The sequence below is a fragment of the Mobula hypostoma genome, chromosome 23 (assembly GCF_963921235.1).
Source record: "Mobula hypostoma chromosome 23, sMobHyp1.1, whole genome shotgun sequence".
NCBI classification, from domain to species: Eukaryota; Metazoa; Chordata; class Chondrichthyes; order Myliobatiformes; family Myliobatidae; genus Mobula; species Mobula hypostoma.
Window position 1 is genome coordinate 7,256,658 of NC_086119.1, and position 12,910 is coordinate 7,269,567.

Sequence of the window (12,910 nt, forward strand, 5' to 3'; positions counted from 1 at the left end):
GAATATAGGAGGAAACTGGAGCACCTGGAGAAAACCTACATATTCATGGGGAGGACATACAAACTCCTTACAGATGCTGTTGGAATTGAACTCCAAACTCTGACACCCTGAGCTGTAATAGTGTCATGCTAACCACAGAGCTGCTGTGGCTCCTACTGTTCACCTGCTTGGATTTACATGTGTTTGCCTGATTGTCATATAGCTTCAGACTGCGAGAGAAGGAAAACCAGATGTTGACATGCTTTAATGCACTATTGTGCACCTCTTGACAAAGGGGACATTGGAGAAGATCTCTTAGCAGTTTTCCAGACTCTGAAAAAGTTACGCAGGACCAAGGAAATGATGAGGGTGTAAGTCCCTTATTATGAGTTAGATAGCAAAAGGCTTAAATAGTTACAGCACCAAGGAAAAAAAAAGCTTCATAATACAGAGAAGACGACCAAAAGCAATCAAAGCACACAAAATGCTGAAGGGACCCAGCAGGTCAGGCAGCATCTATGGAGAAGAATAAACAGTTGATGTTTCCAGCTGAGACCCATCATCAGGACAGAGTCTCGATGAAGGGTCTCAGACTGAAATGTCGACTGTTTATTCCTCTGCCTGACCTGCTGAGTTCCTCCAGAATTTTGTGTGTGTTGCCTTTCCAGCATCCACAGAATCTCTTGTGTTTATGACCAGCAGCAATCAAATGTGCTTGGATTTTATATTCCAACACAAGCATTTTCTCCGTTCAATTTCCATTCTATTTTTCTATTTTCTTGCATATCTATATTTTTAGTAACCAACCACAGCATCTTTGGTTTTGCACAAAGGAACATTGTGGACTAAATTTAAAATAAATCAACTATAATTTGGGTGTAAACTTTATCACAGCAGGAATATGTCCTGGGAATGAGTTTAAGAGTTTATGCTACGACTGTCTAATGCATTAGTTAGATTACATGTGTAACACTGTGCATAATTCTTCTCACTAAAGGGATGTTCAGACTCAGGAGGAACAAAGAAAAGCTTTTGAGCACAAGGCATGCAACACATGAAGAAAGTTTCCAAAAAAAAAAGATCCCTGCAGTGAAAGATTTAAGGAGCTATCTCATTTCAGTAACTAAAATATTAAATGGTTTAGATAAGGTAAGTCACACGGGCAGGAGAGTAGAAGGACAGTAATACATACAAACTAGAGAAAAGTAAATATAGCACACATACTCAAAGGACCTTGGGTGATAAGTTTCTGAAATAACTTCCATCAGCCAGAATATTAGAGTCATTCAGAATACAGTTGGATATTGGGCTAAGCAATAGAATGCCATGGAGACAAGTTCCAGAGGGTAGATGAGAGCATTTTATTCTGTCCTTGACCTTTTTTTTAATTTTTCTATTTTGCCTCCAGTAAGGTTTATCATTGGTGACCCTCTACCGAGTCTAAGCTTTTAACTCCCCCAGTCCATAAAGCATACATTCATCTCACACAGACGGCAATTTGAAGACAAATTACTGAGTCTCAGACTTAACACAATGAGAGAAATAGAAAATAAACAACTTACATGCGCAGGGTTATATGAAGATTAAGAATGGTACTTTCATCTTTTTTGTTTTTAAAAGAGCCTCAGAGAATTATTTTGCAAGTTTACCTCCTGCCTGATAGTTACATTATAGTAAAAAGAAATGACAACGGAGCAGTCGTATTCTCTCACCATTTCTCTAGTCCAGCTTGGCCTCTGCTAAGCTTTGTCTGTTGTTTTCAAGCTTCACCCACTTACCACTATTGCAGGGAGATGCTGTTGCATTGACACCCATATGTACTGAATTACTTGTGTAGTGAATAACTAAAAAGTATGTGGGATGGAAGGCACATCTGTCAGTGAAGCTCCCTGATTTCCTTTCCAAATCATTTCAACAGAATGTCCACTAATAGTTGATATGCAAGCTTGGTGTTGAGAATGCACCATTTCATCATCTGTAAATTCCTGTATCTTGACAATCCTTTGGGAAAGTAACAGGGTTTTGACAGAGAAAGTAATAAAAGAAATTTCTTGCAATGTCCTATCTTCCTGTCCCAGTCTGATTTTGATTTCTTCAGAAGCTTGATGGGGTTAAGTTGACCTCTTTCAGAGGTGTTGCCACAGTGTAACCATGAACTCTGCCTTGCTGATAGCGCACTGCGTTAAAATCGTCCCATTTAAATCAGTGGTCATTGCCTCCAAGCAAGCAGCAGGTCACCTGATGAGTTTTCATGAAAGACCATGAATCTGACACATTAATTCTACATTTCTCTCCATTTTAGCTGCTTTCCACTGCTGAGTACTTCCGCATTTTCTCTTTTAATTCAGATATCCAGGATTTGCAGTATTTTGCTTTTCCAAGCAAGTCCCTGCTTGTTTGGCATGTCATATTCTCAGTAAAACTTTTGTCAAGTAATAATAAAAACTGGTACAGAAACATCACGGCCTCTTAAAACATAAACATTGCAGGTAAAATTTCCTAGTTACAGTATAATAGAAGAATCATTTACGTGAAGGTTACAAATCCTTTTCAAGTCATTAAATTTACATGTGGTGCATTTACAACTGCAGAAACCATACTCCATCTGGCTATCGTTCAGAGAGGTCCATATCCTGTCGTCATTAGTGCTGACTCCTGTTTTAGAAGATGAGAAGGAAAATTACAACTTATTGAATACATCTGTGAACTTCATAACAGAGACATCCATCATATCAAAAAGAAAGAATGAGTTGCATTTATAAAGGTTTTTACACTCAGTAAAGCAGCTTTGAAATGTAGTTATTGCTGTAATGTAGTCAATCAAGGGAGTGAAACCTAAAAGCATTCGGTTCCAGGGGAATGTTAGCAATGCCTACAACAAGCTCAAGTGGCTTGGAAAGTGAATTCCTAAGATCAACAAGTTATTTTGCACTGAATATTTGGAATCATGGAAAAGCTCCAACACAGGAGGTCCTTCAGCATGTTGGCTTTCTATCAAAACAGTCCCACCCACTAGCCTATTCTCCATAGGCTTGCAAACTTTCTGTACCAGATATTTATACAATTCCCTCTTGCAGAACTATAAAATCAACTAGATGGATCAGAAGTGAATGGTAGAATAGATTCAAGAGACTGAATGGCCATTGAATATCTAAAATTGGTGTGTTTTCAATAGGTATACTAGTGGGGGAAGGTATAATCAAAGCCCAATGGGGGTCAACATTTTAAAGATTGAATGCAACAAGCCATGTGGATGTTTGACTGAGGCACAGATATCAGTACAGATGGTGATCTAAAGGAAGAGGAGCTTAGAATTAATGAATAATTGTGAGAATTATTTTGGAGGGAGCTTTTGATTGGGGTTAGTAATCAAGATTTTATGACACTTTCATTTTGTTGCTCAGTGAAACTGGACAAACTCTAATGATCAGACACAACAGGGAGCAGCACTGTAGTGGAGCAGTTATCACAACTCTATTAGTGCCAGCAAGCCAGCTTCAATTCCCGCTGCTGTCTGTAAGGAGTTTGTATGTCCTCCCCGTGACCATGTGGGTTTTCTCCGAGTGCTCTGGTTTCCTCCCACATTCCAAAACCATCAGAATCAGGTTTAATATCACTGGAATATGTCGTGAAATTGGTTGTTTTGCAGCAGCACATTGCAATACATGATAATAAGTGTACGTATAAAAGAAAATTAAATTGAATAGGTAGTGGAAAGAAATACTGAGGTAACGTTCATGGGTTCGTTGTCCATTCAGAAACCTGATGGCATAGGTGAAGAAGCTGTTGCTGAAACGTTGAGTGTGTGTATTCAGGCTCCTGTACCTCCTTCTTGATGGTAGCAGTGACAAGAGGGCATGTCCTGGGTGATGGGGGTCTTTAATGATGGATGCTGCCTTTTGAAGTTATACTTGATGCTGGGGAGGCTGGTGCCCACAAAGGAGCGGGCTGAGTTTACAACTTTCTGCAGCTTTTTCTGACACTGGTTAGAATGCTGTCCATTGTATTCTGTAGAAATTTGCAAGTGTCTTTGGTGACAAATCAATTCTCCTCAAACTAATGAAACATAGCTGATGTTGTGCCTTCTTTGTAATTGCACCAATACGTTGTGTCCAGGATAGATCCTCAGAAATGTTGACACCCAAGAACTTGCTGACTCTTTGGAAATTGCTCACCCATGCATTGTTTTCCACTTCTGATCCCTGGTGCGTGTTTCTTCAATTTCCCCTTCCTGAAGTCTTTACTTAATTCCTTGGTCTTACTGACATTGAGTGCAAGTTTCTTGTAATGACACCACTCGATCAGCTGATCTATCTCACTCCTGTACACCTCCTCCTTGTCATCTGAAATTCTGCCAACAATAGTTGTGCCATTGGCAACTTTATAGATGGTTGTTTTAGTTGTGGGTGTAGAGAAGTGGGCTAAGCACACATCCTTGAGGTGTTACAATGTTGATTGCCAGTGAGAGAACATCTGCACAGACTGTGGTCTCTCAGACAGGAAGTTAAGGATCCAGTTACAGAGGGAAGTAAAGGGGCCCAGCTTTTGAAGGCTGTTGATTAGACATGTGGGTTATTCAGTTAATTGGTTACATTGGGCAGTGTAAGGCCTGCTACTGTGCTGTATCTCTAAATAAAGTAATAATGCACAATTTTGTCAGATGTGACTCACTGAAAGAGAATAGGTGTTGGACATAAACTGTTGATCCCTCAACCCAACAAATTGAGACAGGAATGGGTTATGAGTAAAAAATTTGCACACTTCAACAGGATTTCTTTCACGGAAATTCATGAGGCTGTGATTTGGGAATGTGCAAAGGATAAAATGGAATGAATATTGTAATTGAATGTAGATGGCTATTTGATGCTTGGTGTGAATTCAGGGACTGAAGGATTTGTTTGTTGTATTAATCTAATTCTATTCTATGACTACTGGGATTATTATACTGGTCATTCTGTCTTACAGAAAATAACATGGCAGCAAAATGGGAAATAACCCAAGTATCATCTACTATGTTATGGATCGAAGTAACATCTGAATAGTGATAATCTTTGTAAGCCATAGACTAGATAGTTACAGCAGATATGTTTGCAGTTTTATAAAAAGTCTGGTCTTATAGATGTTGGATCACTTACATCACCCCTGGAGACCCATAATAGATTACACATTGATTACAGGAACATAAATTATCCAACCGCATGTGGTTGGTGGAGTCGAATATCATTGAGTGTAGAGAATTGACATCTTTAAAAACAAAGAGTACTTTAGAGTTATAGAGTACTACAGCACAGAAAAAGTGCCTTTGGCCCATCTAGTTCCAAACTGATTGTCCCATCGAACTGCACCTGGAGCATAGCCAACATACTCCATCCATGTCTTATTCCAAACTTCTCTTAAATGTTGTAATCAATATTTACTTTGCAAATTCACTCAACTATAATAAGTCATTTCCTCACAGTTTACCCAAACTTCAAGTTTAGTAGGATTTTGGTGTGAGGCTGAGGGTGAAATATATCTTAAAACATCTTCTTTAGCTGCTAGTTAAACAAACTCTGAAATATGAATAAGAGGGATAGGTTTATGCAAATCAGTTCTCCATTAACTTGTCCCTTTAAATCGTTCTGTATTTTTGATGCATAAATTAATTTGAAATTTGAACCATTACAGTAAAATATGTGGAATATTTTTATTCAATTTAAATTGAAAGCTTGTAAGATTTTTTATAATAGAAGACAGCTTTGAATGTTCTCTAGGCAGAGATTTTCTCAGTGTTGACAGATGCTGTACTGAAGTGGGGTGATTGGGAAAAAATGCATTTTAGTGTGCTGAAATGTCATGTCTGGATGCCCCAGTTCTTGTAGAAGACAGAAATATTTTGGCGCCAACAGTTGACAAGAATTGACAGATGACGTTCTGAGAGCTGCCGTTCAGTGGGATGCTGGTCTGGAGTTGGAACACACTATGTTGTCATGTCAGCTTCATCCAGAGGGAAAAAGAAGCAGAGCTGACACCCTGGGCTGCCACTGCACCTTCTTGTAATCTCTGCTACGAGTTGACTGGCCCGGGTCATCTTCCCAACTGTGGACAGGATGGGGCCAGATCCATAGAACTTTGAACACAGAACATTACAGCACTGTACAGGCCCTTCAGCCCACGATGCTGTGCTGACCTTCAGAGAGGGAAACTGGGACGCACATAGTAGATTTTTAAAAAGAAATCATAGTTGTTAATCTTTAAATTATTAGAGATTAAAAAAATTAGTCACAGTCATAGAAAAGTACAGCACACCCACAGGCCCTTTGGCCCATCTAGTCCGCGCCAAAACTATTTAAACTGCCTGCTCCTATCGACCTGCACTGGCACCACAGTCCTCCATACCCCTACCAACCATGTACCTATTCAGATTTCTCTTAAGCATTGAAACCAAGCTCTTGTAACCACTTGTGCTGGTTAGTAGTTACAATATTTTGGTACTGTTGTGGAAACAAGAGTAGGTTTATTGTACAGCTACAGTTCTTCAAGCTAAGCCCTTCAATATGGATTTAATTATAATTAAGAACTAATTGGTGCATGAGAAGCTATTCACAGTAAAGGAATTTTCCCATTAATCATGTCAACATAATATTGTAGTGAAGAGACAGTTCAGTAGCAGAGCTCATTACTGCAAAACCCACTGTTACTCATAGATTTCATGCACAGTATTTGGCTATACAGACCACGAGCCTGCAGAACGTCTCTGCCATAGCTTCTTCAAAGAACTGTTCCTCGCGATTGTATTCTGGGTGATTTCTTCCAGCTTTCCGGATTCTGTGATCCAAGCTCTGCAAGACAAGCTGGGTCATATCTTTTCCTTTCTTGTTAGATTGCACTTTTAGAAATTTATTAGTTTTATCCACTGTGAGAAGATCATTAATAACCTGATGCAGATGAAATAAAAAGTAGAGGAATTAGACAGCAGGTACACAGCGACTTGACATTTTCAGTTGCAAACATTGACATTAGTCTATGATCATCAATGCAGTCACAATTTCTTAAAATCACCCTGCTACAAGGTTTGAATATTCATAAGATCCAACTCCTTCAATTTCCTGCAGCTCATATCTTATTCCACTCTCCTACATATCTATTCTTCATACATTTCCATTAACTCCTCCATCCCTAACAAAATTGCTTTAATGTCATTGACCCACACAACTCCCTTCAACCTTATAAAACACACCCTTCAACCATGAGTGTTGTCCTGATGAAGGATCTTGGCCTGAAATGCAGGCTGTTTATCCTCCTCCATAGATGCTGCCCAACTTGCTGAGTTCCTCCATCATTTTGTGTGTTGCCATGAATGAGATTTGCTTTTTTCGCTCCATGTGCTATTTTTTCACAACTATTTCCTATTTATTTAAAATATATTCCTTAGGATAAGAAATTAGCAACTGAGGACAGAGTTGAAGATAAATTTATTTACTCAGCCAGCAATAAATATTTGAAATTCTTTAACTCAAGAAGGTTATGCTTAATGATTGAGTATGTTTAACATTCATTATATTCAAGAGTACCAAGGGAACCAGGGGATGAGGGTGGTCGGAAAGGAAAAAGACATAATGCACAGAATCAGCCACAATTTTAAAGGGATAAACAGAGAGATTGTGTAAAGATCTTGAGAGAAAACGTAATTTATGACTTAAGTAAAGACAAAATAGGGATGTGAGCAAAAACTTCTCCTCCCTCCCTCACCCACAGAGAGTTACGATCTAGAACTCACTGCCTGTAATCCTTCAGGCTTTCCAAGAGACCAGAGGCAAAGGCGCATAGGATAGGTCAATTGGACATAGGATAGGTAGGTCAACTAGCAGTAGGCACAGACTTCACTATCCCGTCTTTGGAGATCTCGGGCCTGGAAGCTAACATGAACGAGTCAAACCTTCAAAGAAAAAGAGCAAAGAGGAAAAGAATTGAAACATTACAAAGCTACTCCCCAAAATGTCTAAATGATGCCTAAAAACTTGGCCTAAAAACAGAACCTGCTCCCTGAATGGTCAAAACTAAGCCTAAATAACTAGACCTGTAAAATAAACCTACTTCACAAATGGTCTAAGCCTAATAACTGGTGTAAGATTACTGACTGGATCTATGAAATTAAATCATTGAGAATAGGATGACACATTCCCTGTTAATTTAACCCAGACTGGGGACTCCCATGTACACAGATACAAGAGATCACTGAAAACTACACAAAGCAGGGAGGGTATGTCTTCTTTGAACTCACATACAGCCCCTTACGTCCCGCATTACAGATCCCCCCCGCCAAGGCATCTCATTGTCTTGAGCAATGACAATAAAGTTCTGTTCTATTTTAACAATGCAATAACTCCATGATCTTCTTGAGAGCTCATGAGATCAACTACTGCTTCTAGTCCTTCCATTACTATGCCTTCAATTCTCTTATGTTTTATTGACAGAGCAATGAAAGTGTAAATGATGTGCAGATGGAAGGAAATTTCGGAATTAAAGAAGATAAATTTTCCTTGTGCTTATTACTTAAGAATTCACAGAGCATATGGTGGTATTTTAAAATTAAAAATCAGAAGCCTTAATCATACTTAAAATTAATCTATTAAGTGAATCAGTAAGAATGATGAGAACAAAATGGACCATTCTTGTGAAAGATTTTGACAATGCAGTATATGCATTTTAGTAAATACAATTGTTATAACAATTCTTCAAACAGTGATACCAAAAATCACATTTACTGTTCTTTTTTGGAATAAAATAATTACCTCAACATATCAAAACTTACGCCGTAACATCACATTAATTAGCAATTGGATTTCTACTACTGTACATAGATATATTTATTTTAGGAATCTGTAGGCAGCACAAACTGATTTAAATTTATGTCTTAAAGATGAAAGGAGAATATTTACATCAATATAACTTTCCAGTCCTTTGCTGTTATTACAGATGTTTGCCTTTTTTACAATTACTTAACTGAGTAACAAATTATGTATTTAAATGAAATACAGACTCAATGGACCAAATGGGCTAATTCTGCTCCTCCATCTTATGTCAAATTAGAACACTACCAATAGTACCACAGTACTATAAAATTGCGTATTAGTTCCAAATAGTTATTGATGGAGGAATTCATCTACTGTATGCAATGTACAAAATCAGCACAGACTTGTACTGTAGATAATGATTGCATCCTCCAAATCTACATTTTCATTGTAACATTCCGGATGATTGTTGATACCTTCAAATTCTTTACAGTTCCTAACTTATTGATGTAGTGAAATCATTTCATTTTCATTCCCGGCTGTTTATGGTATCTCCAAACCTAAATGCTTGAAACCACAGTGAGCAATTGAGGCAATTCTAAGTTCTAAGTTGTCTCAAGCAACACACATCAAAGTTGCTGGTGAACGCAGCAGGCCAGGCAGCATCTCTAAGAAGAGGTACAGTCGACGTTTCGAGCCGAGACCCTTCATCAGGACTAACTGAAAGAAGAGATAGTAAGAGATTTGAAAGTGGGAGGGGGGAGGGGGAGATCCAAAATGATAGGAGAAGACAGGAGGGGGAGGGATGGAGCCAAGAGCTGGACAGTTGATTGGCAAAAGGGATATGAGACAGGAGGTCCGGAGAGAAAGACAAGGGCAGGGGGAAACCCAGAGGATGGGCAAGGGGTATAGTGAGATGGACAGAGGGAGAAACAGGAGAGAGAGAGAAAGAATGTGTGTATATAAATAAATAACGGATGGGTTATGAGGGGGAGGTGGGGCATTAGCAGAAGTTTGAGGAGTCAATGTTCATGCCATCAGGTTGGAGGCTACCCAGATGGAATATAAGGTGTTATTCCTCCAACTTGAGTGTGGCTTCATCTTGACAGTAGAGGAGGCTGTGGATAGACATATCAGAATGGGAATGGGACGTGGAATTAAAATGTGTGGCCACTGGGAGATCCTGCTTTCTCTGGCGGACAGAGCGTAGGTGTTCAGCGAAATGAAATCCCAGTCTGCGTCGGGTCTCGCCAATATATAGAAGGCCACATCGGGAGCACCGGATGCAGTATATCACCCCAGCCGACTCACAGGTGAAGTGTCGCCTCACCTGGAAGGACTGTCTGGGGCCCTGAATGGTGGTAAGGGAGGAAGTGTAAGGGCATGTGTAGCACTTGTTCCGCTTACACGGATAAGTGCCAGGAGGGAGATCAGTGGGGAGGGATGGGGGGGACGAATGGACAAGGGAGTCGTGTAGGGAGCGATCCCTGCGGAATGCAGAGAGAGGGGGGAGGGAAAGATGTGCTTAGTGGTGGGATCCCATTAGAGGTGGCGGAAATTACGGAGAATATGTTGGACCCAGCGGCTGGTGAGGTAGTAGGTGAGGACAAGGGGAACCCTATTCCTAGTGGGGTGACGGGAGGATGGAGTGAGAGCAGATGTGCGTGAAATGGGGGAGATGCGTTACCGTCTAAATTGTCTTACTGCTTGTTTCTCACCAGCTATCAGTGACAAAATCACTGCTTTTAAAACACAATACACACAACTGATGCCAGCTCTAAGCATGGTGTCGTGTCTAATGCCCACATAAGTGTGCGTGAATTACACTAGTTAGAATCTGTTCAGAAAGTTTCCTGCCCCAATTAAGTGGCAATAGAATCCCAAATAAACAAAGGGAATCCTGGCAATTTGTTTTTTTTCTTTTTGTCCAAAATAAGCAGCTGTCCTGATCAACAGATAGTCCAATTGAGCAGAATCTACTGTATAATGTACATATGCTTTCTTACAAAAAGCAGACAAGAATCTTATTAGTATTCCAAAGGATTATAGACAGTGGTTTTATATGGTAACATCTTTCCATGGTTCCCTTGTGCAGGAGTCATCTTGCTTAAGAGGGTATATTCTTGCATCTTAGATTGAGCTAATTGGTAACATTTGATCATGGACAGTCCCATTTTCTGGAAAATCAGCAGTTTACAGATGGATCACAAGGCCTTGTTAACCTAAAGTAATCTGGCTGCAAATGTTACCTGTCTCATTGTAGGGCAGAGAGATAGTCAATAAAGCATAGAATTTATTTGTGTAGTTTTTCATTGATTCCTTGTATTCCTTTGTATCTACTGTGAATATCTGCTAGAAAATGATTCTCAGGGTGACGTATATGTACTTCGATAATAAATTTACTTTGAACTTTGAATCATATGTTATTGAGCCACTAGAGATGAACCAAGTCAGAAACTAATACGCTTCTCTCCACATCCTGTGCAAAGGTGTATTCCATCAAAAGGTGGATGATATTCTTCATCATGTCATTTGAGATTAACTTGCAGTTACTCTCAAATGGCATGATTAAGAATGTCATCAATGTAAACGCGCTGTTCTATTGCCGAAGTAGATGAACTGGGTTGTTCACGTCGATTCTTGTCAACGGGATTTTTCTTTTATGCAAAGTAACTATTGCATTTACCAACATAATAAAAATTATTGCACTATAAAAAAGTAATTCATTACCTTTGGGGCATCATGAGAATGTTAATAATGTTAAATTAATGCAAATTATTTTTCATTTTCAAACATTACTTAGAGTCTGCAGTGCAAAAGCAGAGGCTCGTCATCTTATCCCTACAGCACTTGCCTTAATTCATTTGTCCCTCATGTATATCTACCTTCCCATTAAAATCCTCTATGCCAGCTAATAAACACAACAATGTGGATATAAAGGGGAATTTTCTCCTAAGAAGGCCCAATGAGGGGCTTTCTGCCAGAATCAGTTTCACTACCTACACTGTTTCCAAAAGGTACCTACTAGATATCATAAGCATCTGCTTGGAAGAGATCCAACCCTTGACAAAGAGCTGTCAGAGTTAGTTTCTCGGCATAGGGAGGAATAGGACTTGGGAGAAGTAATTTATTTAGCCTTTTGACTCCTAGGTTGTTCCCAGGGTCCCTGCAGAAGTGGGGACCATTTTCTCTGTTCACCGGTGCCTCTCTGTCTGGCATCCAATGAGTGTACAGAGTGACTGAGGTGGGATTGCAGGGATGTCAGCTCCTGACTCTTCCAGATCTGCTTCAGATTCATTTACTTATCATATGTACATCTAGTCATACAGTGAAATGCATCATTTGCATTAACAACCAACACAACCTATGGACGTGCTGGGGGCGGCCCACAAGTCTCGTAATCTTTTCCTCCTGTTCTCAGTTTTAGTTGCTTTTAGGAAAGTTCAGAAACTTCAGGGCAGATAAGTGATCCGGTGGGACTTTGTTCCTAATTCCTCCTTCCTGTACCTGGAACTGAGTACTCCTGTATTCAAACGACCCATCATGGTTGGAGGAACAACACCTTATATTCCGTCTGGGTAGCCTCCAACCTGATGGCATGAACATTGACTTCTCTAACTTCCGCTAAGGCCCCACCTCCCCCTCGTACCCCATCTGTTACTCATTTTTATGCACACATTCTTTCTCTCACTCTCCTTTTTCTCCCTCTGTCCCTCTGAATATACCTCTTGCCCATCCTCTGGGTCAACCCCCCCCGCCTTGTCTTTCTTCCCGGACCTCCTGTCCCATGATCCTCTCGTATCCCCTTTTGCCTATCACTTGTCCAGCTCTCGGCTCTATCCCTCCCCCTCCTGTCTTCTCCTATCATTTTGCATCTCCCCCTCCCCCTCCAGCTTTCAAATCCCTTACTCACTCTTCCTTCAGTTAGTCCTGATGAAGGGTCTCGGCCTGAAACATCGACTGCGCCTCTTCCTATAGATGCTGCTTGGCCTGCTGCGTTCACCAGCAACTTTGATGTATGTTGCTTGAATTTCCAGCATCTGCAGAATTCCTGTTGTTTGCATCGTGGTAGCATCTTTGTTAGCTCCACTGTGACAAAATCATTGTAAATTACAGTTTACAGCTATTGCAACACAGACAGCAATTGTAAACTGTTG

General features: G+C 40.0%; 1 protein-coding gene across 1 annotated transcript in view; it reads right to left on the minus strand.

Annotated features, from left to right (window-relative positions):
- Nucleotides 1-1,332: 1,332 nt before the first annotated feature.
- The window catches only part of LOC134336989 (uncharacterized), a 70,771-nt gene continuing 59,193 nt past the window's right edge, over nt 1,333-12,910 (minus strand). The window contains exons 14-15 of the mRNA XM_063031731.1: nt 6,696-6,896; nt 1,333-2,634 (exon numbers count right to left, since the gene is read on the minus strand). Coding sequence (XP_062887801.1) covers nt 2,596-2,634; nt 6,696-6,896 — 240 coding nt within the window. The 3' untranslated portion in view covers nt 1,333-2,595. The remainder of the gene's footprint in view (nt 2,635-6,695; nt 6,897-12,910) is intronic.